Raw genomic sequence first — 16051 nt, 5'->3', positions numbered from 1 at the left:
ATGTACCTAATTCCTATGGCACCCATTATGTGCCCTTCATAAAATGGCTTAAATTTCTAAACGGTGTGCCATATTTTTGTGAAAGCACTTGAAGCTAAAAGTCCACACTTCAAGCACATAATGACAGTGTGATACCAAATCTCTTCCTGTGGTGGCATAGAAATGAACAAATGTCCCAAAACCTTTTTAGTTTTGAGTGAGTCAAGAGCAAAGAGAAAATGTTTGACATGTGATTCATGTGAAATAAAATTAAAATAACAAATCGCTGCATCAATAGATACTCTGACATTGAGGATGCTATTGCAACAGAAAGCTCATTAAATCTGATCTTTAGGCCTGACTAAAATACGGTGCCCACAGGACTTCAGCTAAAAGACGCAGACCAGTTCTATTGATGTCAGAAAATATCTTTATTCTGCTCTTAAACAACCAGGTTTTCAGTTGGAGGAAGTCACATAGAAGGAACTTAAATTGTATTTTGATACCATTTTAAATCAGTCAGAATTGAGTGCAAGTGTTGAGGAGAAAAAAAGAAGCACCCTGGCAAACAGATTCCAAAATATCAGTAATTGAAATACAGATTTGAGCTAAGCTTGACAAATTCTGATGCAAAGACAAATATATTTTTAATACAATCAAGCAGTCTTATCACATTTTTGGCAAGGCTTACTGTTGTCCAAGTCAAATTTCCACAAGTGTGAAAGCACACAAATTACTGAAAGATAACTTTTGTGACAATCAGTCTAAGAATGTGTGAGTTTAGCATTAACAACAGCCTCCAAAGGGAAACACAAAACTTGCAATCCTTCAGTGCAAAAACATCTTATAGCATAATAACATGATATAATAAAACAAAGGTGTAAAGAACAGTATTCAGTTCATTTAAATTATTAGGACTGTATATGTATATTCTGTAAAGAAATTAAACAAACCTAGGAACGTCATTTTAATGCTGTCACTATCATACATTTTACTTTCTAGATAAATTCACAGTTTTTCAATTGATGCTGTAATTTTATTGTTAGGTCGTTTAACTTGCTTAACCACATCAGGTACAGGTGCAAAATTCAGTGAGATCCAATACATCAACAATTCTACCTCGACAAAGATCACGATCCTCATCTTTGACACTGGGGGGAAAAAAATAGTATTCCTTTAAAAATATACCCATCCCTGTGGTTGTGGTTTGCAGTGATGCAGACCCGTGCAGCATCAAGCTGAGAGTTGTTTCTAATACATGGATGCTCTGACTGTTCACGAACTGAAGCAGACATCGTGAACTGAAGCAATCCAAGTATGTAAATGTCCCTAAACAGATTTGCTCGTTAACAACGGCGTTCATGAACTAAGGTTCCATTGTATCTGGCTGCTCTGAAGTACTGAAATAAGGTCACCGTAACATTGGAAACACCTCTCAGAATGATGCAGTGCCGTTGCACCACGTTTCATACTACAACCACAGTGTTAAAATTATGTACACTATATTGCCAAAAGTATTCACGCAACTGCCTTTTTGCCCATTCTTCCAGGACCATATTTGTGAGGTCACACACTGATGTTGGAAGGCTGGCTCACTGTCCACTCAAAACCAACCCAATGGTGTTCTATCGGGTTGAGGGCAGGACTCTGTGCAGGCCAGTCAAGTTCATCCATACCAATTCCAACATGATGTTCATCAGTGCACAAACCAAGGATCATAAAGACATCGATGATAGTTTGATGTGGATGAACTTGACTGGTAACCACAATTCTGATATCTACCCTACAAAACACTTTTGGATGAATTAGAACAGAGACTGAGGAGCAAGGCCTTCTCGTCCAACAACAGTGTGAAACCTCACAAATGCCCTTCTGGAAAAATGGTCATAAATTCCCATAAAACACACTCCTAAATTTTGTGGAAAACCTTTCGAGAAAGGTTTAAGATGATATAATTGCAGAGGGTGGACCAATGTCATAATAAACCCTACGGATTAAGAATGGGCTGCACTTAAATTCATATCTTGAGCGAATACTTTTGGCAATATAGTGTATCTGATAGCGTTATCATATTTCCAAAGGCAGAATGTTTTGTTTTTTTTATTGTGCAGGTGTACCTATGTTGTGGCAATTGTTAGTTTTTAATAGCACCAGTCCAATATTAGGCAAAGCCATTTATAATTAAAAAAAAATAAATAAAATAAACACTGAAACTGCACATTTAACATTCCAACAGCCAGACATGATTTCAGAGCATCTGTCTGCCAAATATAAATTATGACAATGTCATTCATGAACTGAATTGTAATTTAAGTGAGACTTTCAGCACTTGGACCCACTAGCCTCTCCTAGGCTGTGTTCACACTGTCGTCCCGTATGCTTGTCTAGACCAAAGTTTGGGGGGGGGGGGGGGGGGGGTCGGACACATGGTGCGCACATTTGTACCACTTCATGTACTGTTCACACAGGCATTTTCCCCCTCATCAAACCAAACCCTGTGCAGTAAAAAAGGATTTACATTAAGTTGTGAACCAAATGGACTTTGTGGCTGTAATGTAACAAAACGCACATTTTCGAAACAAAAATTCAGTTTGCTAGGTTGAATGAATGTGTTATTTTATATTTTGCTATTTTTACCAGCTGAGATGTCACGAAAAGCTTCTAAAATGTATTTTTACATAGCACCGTTGTAATGGGAAATGTGAACACAGCCTCAAGGTTATCATAAAACAATTCAACTTTTGCAGGACTTGAGGGTGACAGTCTCTAAACGGAATGGTGGTCTGTATAAGACAAATGTACAGTGACTGTGGTCATAGCATTTTTGCTAAACACTGAACCTTCCCACCAGCTCCTTACAGATGATCAATTTGACTGAAATTCTTTTAAGAGTTGGGCCTTAAGTTATAAGAACTATTCATGTATTACCAACATTTGGGTCTAAACTAGAGGGATTTGACTCCATGTCGACGTCCTCCACCTTCTCAGTTGTTAGTTCATCCTTAGCTTTATGGGTGCTCCCGTTTGCGTGCAACCCTTTTCTCTCGTTGTCTGGCAGTTGAGTAAAATCAGTCTTTGGGATCTTTTCTTCCCTCCCTGATGACAGGCAATGTGAGTGCTTTGAAGTCTTAAGGGGTGTTTGAGCAGGTGAGATTCTTTGGCCAGGGGCTGTGTCACCGCCAGCCTTTTCCTCCGCATCTCCGGCACTACCGTCGGCAGTGGAGCCACTGCTCTGCATTACAGAGTTATCTTCTCGCTTCTTCTTCGGTGGCTTCTCTGTGTTCATGTCTTCATCCGTTTGCATAACACTGTCTGGTTCCTGAATGGCGTCCAGTGAGCTGTTTGTAAGTTTGAACTTGATGTCGGCACTGGGCTCAGTTTTGACGGTCACAGTGTCAGGAGTCGGCGACTGATCCATTTCATCAATGTCATCAATTGAGTCATTGCTGTTCCCTAAACTGCTGTTATTGGACTCAGAATTACCATTTCCAGCTGTCGTTTCATCTGCTTTAGGGTGAGGGAACATCTCAGGCTGTTTGATTTTGTCACAATTTGTTTCAGTTTGTTTCTGCGCCATGCCAGCATTATCCAGTTCCTCCTCTTTGAGGTGAACCCCTTTTTCTCCATCTTTGCTTTTAGCCCTTGAGTAGATGTCATCCTTACCGTCTCCATTTCCAACCGCTTCAGATCGTTTCTCTGCCTTCCTGAATTGTTTCTGAATCTTTCTGGGACACCACACAAATTTATCCTTTGGCTCAAAGTGAACAAAGGCAAAGCGCACCAGCTCTTGGCGCTTTTGTTTATCCAGAACGGCGAACAGAAAATAGTCAAGTACGCTTCGTTTAACACTGCTGAGGTTCTTCTTGACCAAAGTTTCTTCAAGGAAGAAGTGCACAAGCGGGGCCTGATAGTGCTCGAAGCCCAGCTCCCCCAGGCTCTTCAGGATGCGTGTTATGCGCAGATTGTTGTGCATGTTCCTATTGGAGATGAAACAGTTGAAACTTAAATGACCCCCCCAGAGTTCGTATGAGGCCAGTTACTGAAATTAGAATATGAGAAAGTTTACCGCTCAAGGTTGCCAAAGCGCTCTTTCCAATTCTCTGCTCGAGTCACCTCACCAATCTCTTTGTTAACCAGGCGGATGCCGTAGAAGCCCAACATGAGTTCATATGACTCCACTAGTCTCCTTTTGGCATCCTCGTTTCTCTTAAAGGCCTGAGGAGAACACAAATCAAAGCAAAAGTGTTGTGGGATTCATTTAACCATCAACTATGAGAAACTCACCTCAATCTCCTTCTTGGTGAGTTCAGAAGCCATGTAGTTGACCCCTGGTTCACGGAGAGGGAACAGCCTGATGAAAGCAGAAAGAACATAACACTATACAGTGCTCAACATAGATGAATACACCCAAAACTCAAGGCCCAGGGTCTGCATCCAGCCTGCCCCAACCTTTTTTACATGGCCCAGTAAAGCACAAAGTGTGTCTACTTCATGTTTCTTGCTAAATGGATTTGTTCTTTCATTTGGGAACAATTGGGCTAAGATCTGCAAATCATTTTCAACCTATATTCAATTGAATACACTACAAAGACAAGATTTGTAATGTTCAAACTGATGACCATTATTGTTTTTTTGTTGTTGCTGTTTGAAAATATTCTCATTTTGAATTTGATGCCTGCAATACATTCCAAAAAAGATGCGACAGTGGAAACAAAAGACTGAGGAAAAAAACTGTTTGGAACATTCCACAGGTGAACTGGTTAATTGGAAACAGGTGAGCATCATGATTGGGTATAAAAGGAACATCCCCGTAACGCTTAGCTGTTTGCAAGCATGGGCGAGGGTCACCACTTTGTGTACAACCACGTAGGTAGGCCTGTCAAAATGATCGTGATTTTTCAAAGACGATATATTTTCCCAAAAACTATCACGATAAACGACATTAATGCCTCTGAAATTATGAAAAATAAGGCCCGCCGTTATTATTTATATTTTACTTTTAAATCATTATTGTTGTGATTATTATTATTGCAGTTATTATAATTTCCTTCCTTGTTTCTCTATTAAGTTGTTTATCTTTACTGTGTGATACTCATCCCCTTGGGTCTGAAGTAAAAGACCCTAAATACACATACATACATATGTATACATATATATATGTATACGTATATATAAATATATATATGTATACATATATATATGTATACGTATATATACATATATATATGTATACATATATATATATATACATATATATATATTATATACATATACATATATATATATATATATATATATGTATATATATATATATATACGTATATATATATATATATATATATATACGTATACACACACACACACACACATATAATATACGTATACACACATATAATATACGTTATATACATATAATATACATATACGCCGAATGGTTGTTTTTTTGTATGTGCCCTGCGATTGGCTGGCGACCAGTTCAGGGTGTACCCCGCCTCCTGCCCGATGATAGCTGGGATAGGCTCCAGCACGTCCGCGACCCTAGTGAGGAGAAGTAGCCCAGAAAATGGATAGATGGATAAATTAGGCAATCTGGAAGAATCTGAAGAGTACAATAAGGCAAATAAATAAATAAATAATTAAAAAAATAAATCTTCACACAGGATAAACTTATTTACATGGCTCAAGTACATGTTGATGTACAAATTTAAGATGAAAAATTTAATTTGCCTCATTTCTTTGCTTTTTTGTTCGGGCCTCAAACTTGAGCCAGGCCCATCTCCACCTGCACCTGATGCCTGCTTCACACTGTTCCACATGAATTGTTTCCTCCACTTTAAGCACTCTCATTCTGGAAAGGAATTGACTAAAATCATTGTCGGTTTCACTTCATTTTTCACCACTGACTACTTCAAAGGCTAATCCCAAATGCATCCTCGAGGAAAATATTATGAATAATATTTTTCTGTTTTTATTGGCCATTTCTGAATTTGAAGTTAGTTAATTCTGTGTTGTGACATAATCCTTAATAGTGCTCCGTCCCTTAATATATTTAAAATTAACATCAGTAAACTAATTAACTGTAGTCACGTAATACAAGATGTACTAGCGGATCAGCTCTTGCTGCCAGTACATTACGTGTGCTTCGCGGTTCCGCTTGGGACCACAACCAGGGCCATGACCCGCAGCACCTCAATGCGAAAATACAAAAGACCAGTGCAACAAATACCACACTGGGTGATCTGATGAGCAAAAATGTTGCTTGAACGTAAGAGTAGCAATAGAGAATGTCTGCTCCAGAGGTGGGTAGAGTAGCCAAACATTGTCCTCAAGTAAGAGTACTGTTACTTGACAATAATGTGGCTCAAGTAAATACTAGTCCCGTCCCCCCCCCAAAAAAAAGTGCAAGTACTGAGTAATAGTGAGTTTTTACCACAGCATGAACATGAATTAAAAAGATAATAAAATAAAATGGCGGCACGGTGGCCGACTGGTTAGAGCGTCAGCCTCACAGTTCTGAGGTGCGGGGTTCAATCCCCGTCCCCGCCTGTGTGGAGTTTGCATGTTCTCCCCGTGCCTGCGTGGGTTTTCTCCGGGCACTCCGGTTTCCTCCCACATCCCAAAAACATCCATGAATTGGAGACTCTAAATTGCCCGTAGGCATGACTGTGAGTGCGAATGGTTGTTTGTTCCTATGTGCCCTGCGATTGGCTGGCAACCAGTTCAGGGCGTACCCCGCCTCCTGCCCGAAACTGGCAGCTGGGATAGGCTCCAGCACGCCCGCGACCCTAGTGAGGAGAAGCGGCTCAGAAAATGGATGGATGGATGGATAAAATAAAATGTGAATGTGCACATTCTGATGTTGCTGTGTGTGTATGCACTGTCAAAACTACAAAAAAAACATCTGCAATTTACTGCACGGTGTTTTCTCAAGTTATAAGTAAGCTGAAATATCCACGTTTGGGGAGAGTGTGCCAGACAAATACTACAATACATCAAAGCTGTTGTTTTTGTTCGTCTAAATGTAAAAAAGAGTACCGCGCCGTTGCCTTCATGGTAACGACGACCGTTCCCAACATGGCCGCCACGTACACACAACAGGCTTATCTAATGTGAATACCTATGTCCGGGAAGCCGAATGGAAGACGTTGTGTGAGGTCATGTGACTGTCTTTGATTGGTGAACTAGACTTAAACGTCACTAGCGCTTAGTTTTGATTGACGCAAACAGCGCCCGATGCGGAAGTCGAAGTCGTAGTCTCGCGGACGAAATAGTTGATAAATAAGCATCCATCCATTTTCTGAGCCGCTTCTCCTCACTAGGGTCGCGGGCGTGCTGGAGCCTATCCCAGCTGTCATCGGGCAGGAGGCGGGGTACACCCTGAACTGGTTGCCAGCCAATCGCAGGGCACATAGAAACAAACAACCATTCGCACTCACAGTCATGCCTACGGGCAATTTAGAGTCTCCAATTAATGCATGTTTTTGGGATGTGGGAGGAAACCGGAGTGCCCGGAGAAAACCCACGCAGGCACGGGGAGAACATGCAAACTCCACACAGGCGGGGACGGGGATAGAACCCCGCACCTCAGCACTGTGAGGCTGACGCTCTAACCAGTCGGCCACCGTGCCGCCGATAAATAAGCAATAACTGATAAATAAAAGTAGCGAGCGAAATTTAGATCATTGTTTTGAGTTCAAAAAGGCGAAAGGAGATTCATTTGCATGTATGTTTTCAAGGGACTGTATATTAACATCAGCAAATGTTGAAATGGTGTGTTTTTACTATTGTGTGTGTGTGTGTGTGTAACATTACAATATGTCAATTGAGCACACCAATTAGCAATGAAAAATATGCACATACCATTGAATGTATGAATGGACTCTCTCCAGCCTTTTGTAGTCATTTTTCCATTCTTTGAGGAAGGATTCAATGTAGACCTCTTTGTCAGATAAGAAAATAGCACATCAGTGTCATGCAACATTTCGACAGCATATTGAGGTTTGATTGAAGTATTATACCATCAGGTGCAGAGGGAAATTTATTGAGGTAGAACTGCAAGTTGTTCATCTTGTCCTCAGAACACTCATCATCTGCAAGATTCTGACAGAAGAACAGAGAATCATAACTTGAGCAGGTCACACTGAGTCAGAGGATTGGCGTGCAACTGCTCAACACTTACAGGGTATCCTCTTCTGTAGTTCTGCATGTCCTTTGCTGCCCTCATGTTTCTGGGCGGGTGATGCCGCTGCGAACCACCATGGCCGTTAAAGAACCCAAGTCAACCGTACCAACAGTAAGGGTAACAAATTAGGGGTGCAACGATTCATTCATTATATCGATGTATGTAAGGTAATCAATCGATTGTAGGGCTGCACAATTAGTCAAATTGTAATCCTGATCGCGATTTTGGCTACAACGATTGAATGAGCCTGATCATTAGCAATTTTTTTACATTAAAACACAGGCACTGCTGCACTTGAAAAGTGCTTCATTTGTAGCAGTGCCCGCAACCTATTCAACCAGCCACTCTGGGGCAAACATGGTTAAGGCTTCATTACAGCCCAGCACTGCGCTATGTGGCCAACTTCAAGATAAAAGCTTAAAATGGCATTGATGTCCAATGTAGTAATATATGAAGCTTTTATTTTTATGTTGGCCCTTTCAGCATGTTGGGGGAGGGGCGGCGTGCCACAGTAAGACACTATTAACATTAACGTTGTAGCGGTTGCCTTGACTTCAACTTTTCGTCTGGCCTGATCGCAATGTAAAAACGCCAGAAGGAAATAGAGAGGGCAATCACAACCGTCAAATTCTTGGCAGTTTGTGATCGTTGGACTTTGTAATAGCATATTCATTCAGTTAGCCCTAGCTAAAGTAGAATTTTGGGTGCATTTATTTTTTATTATTACCTATCATTTATTCTTATTTAAAGATTCATTTTGTACTGGAAACTGCTACACATTGTTTATCGAAAAGTAGTACAATAAGATTTTTCCCTAACATGAGGAATAATCTGCTGCATATGAAGAGTGCTTCATTTGTAGCAATGCTACTTTTCGGCTGGCCTTACCGCAGTTTAAAAAAAATACCAAATAAAATAAAAAATAATCAGCCAAAGTAAATAGAGAGGGCAATCACAACTGTCGAGTTCTTTGCAGTTTGCAACCGTGCACGACTGACTACTGGTCAAGCAGAACAACACCGAGCAGTCTTTGACAATTCACAATATTGATGGGGATTTCCAAATGAAAAGTCAGTGCTTACAGCCTATTATTATTGCGCTTTATGCATTAACTGAATTTTCTTTCATTAAGTTGCAATTTGTGATTGCACTTTGAAAAATCATTTATTCAGTTAGCCCTGGGTAAAGCAGAATTATTTTGGGTACATTTATTTGTTATTATTATCTATCATTTATTCTTATTTAAAGATTCATTTTGCACTGAAAACTGTTACATATTATTTGTTGAAAAGTAGTGCAATAAAAATAAAGATTTATCCCAAACGAGGAGTAATCATCATGATGACAATATTGATCTAAATAATCGTGATTATAATTTTGGCCTTAATTGTGCAGCCCTAGTGTATATTGTAGGTATTTTGGGGGTACTTATGTCGAAATAATTAAGGCATGTGTGTGTGTGCATGCATACATACATGCATGTATGCATCTACAGTCCCCTCCAAAAGTATTGGAATGGCAAGGTCAATTCCTTTGTTTTTGTTGTCTACTGAAGAAATTTGGGTTTCAGATAAATTGATGAATATGAGACAAAAGTTCAGAATTCCAGCTATTTCATGGTATTTACATCTAGATGTGTTAAACAACTCAGGACATAGCACATTTTGTTTGACCCCACCCACTTTCAAGTGAGCAAATGTATTGGAACATGTGACTGATGGGTGTTTCTGGTTTCTCAGGTGTTGCCTTTTCGTTTGATTGCTTAAACATTAGATAGTGCTTGTTTTTGGCTCTGGGTTTCAGCTGTGAAAACTGCATTTGCTGTTAAGCAAACATGAAGACCAGAGAGCTGTCTATGGGAGAAAAGAAAACCATTTTGAAGCTGAGAGAAATGGGAAAATCAATCAGAGCTATTGCACAAACACTGGGCATAGCCAACAGAACAATTCGGGGGTATAAACACCAATTGATGACAGAAACATTGTGAGACCTGTGAAGAAACACCCAAAGACAACAGTCAGTGACATCACTGCCAACCTCCACAGGGCAGGGGTGAAGGTATCACAATCCACTGTTCGAAGAAGACTGCGAGAAGAAATATACAAGCCATACCACAAGATGCTAACCACTCATCACCAAAAAGAATCAGAAGGACAGATTGGATTTTGCAAAGAAGTACAGAGAAGAGCCACAAAAGCTTTGGAACAAAGGTTCATGGACTGATGAGACCAAGATTAACCTCTACCAAAGTGATGGAAAGGCAAAAGTATGGAGAAAGAAAGGATCTGCTTAACACACAAGCCAATCTGTGAAGCATGGTGGAGGTAATGTCATGACTTGGGCTTGCATGGCTGCTTCTGGAACGGGCTCACTAGTCTTTAATGATGATGTAACTCATGATGGTAGCAGCAGAATAAATTCTGAAGTCTACAAAACCATTTTGTCTGACAGTTTACAGATAAATGCATCCAGACAAAATCAGGAAAAGCTTCATCATGCAACAAGACAATGACCCAAAACACACTGCCAACACAACAAAGGACTTCATCGGGGGGTGGGGAGGGGAAATGTGGAAGGTCTAAGACTGGCCAAGTCAATCAGAGGGACCTTAACCTAATAGAGCATGCATTTTACCTCCTGAAGAGGAGACTGAAGGGAGAAACCCCCAGAAAGAGGCTGCAGTAAAGGGATGGAAAAATTATTTGAAATGAAGAATGCAACAGTCTGGTGAAGTCAATGGTTCGCAAGGTTGTTGTAGTTGTTGCAAATAAGGGTTATGCCACTTCACTTTAAGTTAATTTAATAATGTCTGTACTTACTTACTTTTGCTCACTTGAAAAGTGGGTGGGTTCAAACAAAAGGTGCTCTGTCCTGAGTTGTTTCGCAAATCTAGATGCAAATACCATGAAATAAAAGCTGGAATTTTGAACTCTTGTCTCATATTGATCATTTTGACCTGAACCTCAAATGTCTTCAGTATACAACAAAAACAAAGGAATTGACCTTGCCGTTCCAGTACTTTTGGAGAGGACTGTATGTAGGACTGCACTTCTGCATGGATAATTTATCATTGGTGATAGTGAAGAGGCAGGACTTAAGTTTGAACTTCTTCTTACTGCTTAAACTAACGACAGTACACGGTATTTCAATATGGGATAATTTTACTGTTGATTTACTGCTTAAACTAACGACAGTACACAATATTTCAATATGGGATCATTTTACTGTTGATTTTTTTTAAAAACTAAATTATTGAAATAAAACGCTCTATCACTCAAATAATCCACTTAATTTTCCAATACAAATGCTACGGCAGTTATGCATTTTTTTACGTAGCTATGTGGAACAAACTACGAAAAAATGTCGCTACATGCATCACGAAACGAGTAAGTATATATATATATATATATATATATATATATATATATATATATATATATATATATACATACATACTGTATATGCTCGACGACACAAGGGAATCAATTAGATAAAGTAGGCTTGTGTGCTGCGTGAGTAGCCAGCTAGCCTTGCTATCTAGCTAGCTATTAGCTAATATTAGCGTTGCACCAAATGTAGTAATAACAACGTCTAGCCAAATCACCAGATTTAATGCCACGACCTCTCCATGCCATATCAAGTTTTAACTTAAGAGTTCAGACAAGCACTTACCGATACGAGAGTCCTGGACCGACGAGGTTGGCCATCTCCGGCCGGCTCTTCTCCATCACTCTCTGTGTCCCACGTCGAGTCGTACTCACACACACAGTCGTCCTCCATAATTGCAAAAAACGACAAAAGCCACCTAAAGCTAGCCGAGCTTGATTCCAGATCGAGATGTGCATGGATCCAGTTACGCTGACTGACACGTTAACTCAGGTTAGCCGAGGACAGCCCTGAACAGCCATTCTCCGCAGGCCACCATCGTCTCTCTTCGCTTCTGCACGCTAGGCGGCGATGACGCCTTCAGGTACTCGAGTGGGCGTTTAATCATCTTAGGGCCCGCTCACAGCATTAAAATAAAGTTAGGAATTTCAATGTTAATTTCCTTTTTTTTTTTTTTTTTGGTGGGGGGTGAATTCCATAGCATCCATAAAGGTTGAAGTGGAGACTGGAGAGGAAAGAAATCTGTGTTTTTACTCGATGTGGTGTACTGTACATACCTTTTACTGGCCACACGTTCGGTAACAAACCTACCTATCTACCTACCTACCTATCTACCTACCTACCTATCTACCTACGTACCTACGTACCTACCTACCTATCTATCTATCTATCTATCTATCTATCTATCTATCTATCTATCTATCTAATCAAAATTTTATTCTGGCCAACTTGCATTGGCTCCTGTTCTACTTGAGATGCGATTTTAAGGTCCTGGTACTTATTCATAATATATTACACGGGTTAGGACCTTCTTTTCTCGGTGACTTAGTTGAACCGTATTTTCCGCGCTCAAACCTGCGCTCACAAAACACGAGTCTTTTGGTGACTCCGAGAGCCAGAAAGAAGTCTGCAGGCTCTCCAGCATTTTCTATTTGGGTTCCATTACTTTGGAATGCCCTACCTGCGTATATTCTAGTTGATACCTCAGTAGAAATGTTTAAATCCCGGCTTAAGACTTATTTCTACTCTTTGGCATTTAGTTAAAGTACATGTAACCCTGTTTTACTGCAGCTTGCCCTATCTCCTCCCCACTTGTCTCCGGCTCGGAGAGAGGGCTAGATCTTGACCGACTGCTGCTGTTTGGGTTTTGCACGGGCCATTTGGGACAAGATCTAAGGTGGACCAATTCGCCCGGAGTCGTTGCCATGGAGGATTCTGCTCCGACTGACCGGACCAGGTCCTGAGGCGGAACCACCGAAGGCGTCCACCCTGAGCGTCTTTTCTCTTTAAGTGGACTCATCCCATCTTAATGAACATTATACAGCACTAGACTATGTGATTAATGGTGCCCACTTGACATCTATTTCAGCCTGGTCATCCTGGAAGGGGGATTCCCCCCATCTGCAGTCCCTTCACAAGGTTTCTTTGTTCCCCCAGATGGGGTTTTGAGTTTTTCCTTGCCCGTTTGGGGGATTTAGATTTGGGGATGTCGTCCATAATTGCCAACTGTTGGCTTGTGACGCCCTTTGAGACTCTTTTGTGATTAAGGGCTATACAAATAAACGTGACTAGTCTTAACTTGAAACAATAAACCAAGCATTACTTATTACTATAACAAGTATGCTGTATAGCTCCTTTAATAATTGGGCCCACACTGTCCAGAGCTCGACAGGAAATGGTGAGATGCATTTATCCAATACAGAGCTATGAATAGAATCACAAGGAGATTCATCGTTGAAGGCCATTGGTGTGGGTTTCTATTTTTAGTCATGGTTGCTGTGGAAACCAGAGGCCTAAGCATTCAGTGTAGCCATTTAGTGTTGCTGCTTCAACACTTATCCTGTTTTCTCAATGAGTTGGGAAACATATGTTAATATTGAAAAGCTGAAACAAGTTACAAAACGCCCAGCTGGATTGTGCTAATTGGAGATTCGTGACAAATTAAGATATTTTACTGTCTGAGATTCCTTCCTGTTATTACTGCTGACTGGAGCCGAATGGCAGGCACTCTGGGACCTGGTGACCATTAGTCTGCTACTCACAAGGCTCATGGCATGACTCCTGGGGCCTGGCAGCAGGTGGTGGGGCCCCCATGCCCAGCTGATGCACCTGCTTTAGGCCCCATCTTTTCCTCCCCTCCTTGGGCCCCCGGTCCTCATTTCCACCTGCCGTGGATCACTGGCTTGCTGGTGTGGGCTGTCGCCCTTTCGGGTAGTGGCTGGGCGCCGTGTTGGGGCTCTGGTAACGTGTTGGGCCCCCTTGCTCTCCTGGGGAGGAGTTGCGGGAGATGGCGGTGGTGGGGTGCACTGGGCGGCGGGTGGAGGTAGTGGTTGGCTCGGAGTGGCGGCCAGTTTAGCTGTGTCCCTCTCTCTGGGACTAGTCAGGGCACCTCGTTGAGGATGGTGGACCACCCTGTATCCCTGGGCTGGGGTGGTGTCCTCTCGGTCAGGTCCCCACGTTTCCCCCTTTTGGATGGATGAGGCCAGTCTGCCCATCTTCATTGTACTAGCACAGGAACTCCGGACACTAGATTACTTAACATCCACATGTGACGGCATTGATTCATTAAAATCTCTGTAGACACGCCTATAAGATTTAGTTGCTTGATGTAGGGCCACTCGCAGCGACACAGCGTTTATGATCGTGTCAACTCCCTGGACTGTCCTCTTTTTCCCTCTAAAGTCACTACAAGCTTGTACAGCCACTGCATACTAATCCCACCACACACCAGTATAGTACTGCTTACTTCACTACCCCTGTCCCGCCCTGTCCTGTCCACTCCCGAACATGACACCTACTGTATGTTAGTAGTCATATGCCATGTTAGTCTGCTGTAGTTCTGTTGTTGTTTTTTTCACTTCTGTTCTGTTCTCTCTTTTCTCTCTGTCTGTCCCCTCACACACTTTGTCTGTCCGGCTGCTTTTCCATTAAATATCACAATACAAGCAACCACAGAAGGAGTATTTCAAACTCCCCTGTTGTACAGAAAAACTGTTCCGTCATAAAAAAAGGCTTGCAGATTCACTATTCTGCATGACCATGCAGCTGAACAGGACAGTTAAAAAAAGAAGACAAAAGAATGCTGATTGGAGCCTTGAAAGAGATGACCAATTAAAAAAAGTTAAATTATTTAGTTTGCATTCTGTCTTGCCTTGATACTGTAGATACACTTTAACAAAATGTACTGTACTGTGATTGTGTACTATGGCGGTCGTTACCTTGTGATACCACCAATGTAAATTCGTATTGCCTCTTTCTTTCTTTTTAAAAATATTTACATTAATTTGCAGATGTAACAGCACAACAAAATGCAATGAATCAATGAAATGTTAAGCTCACTGAAGAAAAATGCTAAACTACTATTCAATATATGTGAAATTGCCACACTTAAATTTACTTATTGACATATTTTGTAAAACAAAACTGGTTACCAACCGAGAGAAATCAGACCAAAAAAGGCTGAAGCTGCTGTACATGTCAATCACATACACGAATGATGCCACCTTGTGTTGGAACCCACCCTTTTTTTTCTTCCTTGTGAGCAAAAGTATTGAAATATGTAACCGGCATTGTGTTTAGTTGCGCATGTGTGTCTGACTCCTATTACAGTAATTATTAAAACCAGGGGTGGTTCTAGCTTGAATAACGCCCTGTGGGAGACTTGATATAGAATTCGTAAACCCCAACAAAAACTGCAAGAGGCTGTGGTGAAAGCCTGGAAAAGCATCACAAGGGAAGAATTCATGTTAATTTTTTTTATTACAATGCTGTTGTTCACCTAAAAATTCACTTTTTGTTGCAAGTAATTCTATGGTCTAAGTTGTGTGTCAGAAGTATATAATTGGGAATGAAATCTGAAATAATGAGCTCTTTTTTTCTCTTCTGTCAAACCCAAATATTTGTGTTCTACAGCAGAAATACAGTAATTGGACTCTGTTCCAATACTTTTAGATTGAAGTGCACAAGTCTGTGATATTTGACTAACTTTATTTTGCCTCCGAAAAAAGTAAAATTCCATGTTAAAATATCAGCCTCAAACTGGCTGTGTCTGTGCTTGCTTTTGATACAGGTAACCATGGAAACCAACACCATAGAATAGGTCTCCAAGCAGCGAATGCAGCATTGAATTCATTTATTTTTTTCACTTTTGCTAATGCACAGTCCCACGTACACGTATTTTGCAGTATTCTGAAGATGTGTTGTACTGTATGATGTCATTACAAAACAAAAGCTTCGCAGTAAATCAATTTATTTCTTAGCGTTCATCCCACGTATAACTTTCAA

At 40.9% G+C, this 16051-nt stretch overlaps 1 protein-coding gene across 1 annotated transcript; it reads right to left on the bottom strand.

Annotated features, from left to right (window-relative positions):
* Positions 1-386: 386 nt before the first annotated feature.
* ogfr (opioid growth factor receptor) lies at positions 387-12134 on the bottom strand. Its single transcript, XM_061794930.1, has 7 exons — positions 11834-12134; positions 8159-8224; positions 7998-8079; positions 7840-7918; positions 4264-4330; positions 4046-4194; positions 387-3956 (listed from the first exon to the last, which is right to left on the bottom strand). Exons 1-7 carry the CDS (start codon positions 11939-11941, stop codon positions 2897-2899), a joined length of 1611 nt encoding a protein of 536 aa, XP_061650914.1. The 5' UTR covers positions 11942-12134; the 3' UTR covers positions 387-2896.
* Positions 12135-16051: the final 3917 nt, after the last annotated feature.

The sequence above is a fragment of the Phyllopteryx taeniolatus genome, chromosome 1 (genome assembly GCF_024500385.1).
Source record: "Phyllopteryx taeniolatus isolate TA_2022b chromosome 1, UOR_Ptae_1.2, whole genome shotgun sequence".
Lineage (NCBI taxonomy): Eukaryota > Metazoa > Chordata > Actinopteri > Syngnathiformes > Syngnathidae > Phyllopteryx > Phyllopteryx taeniolatus.
The sequence above is the reverse complement of the archived record's forward strand: the minus strand, read 5'-3'. Positions and strand labels throughout refer to the sequence as shown.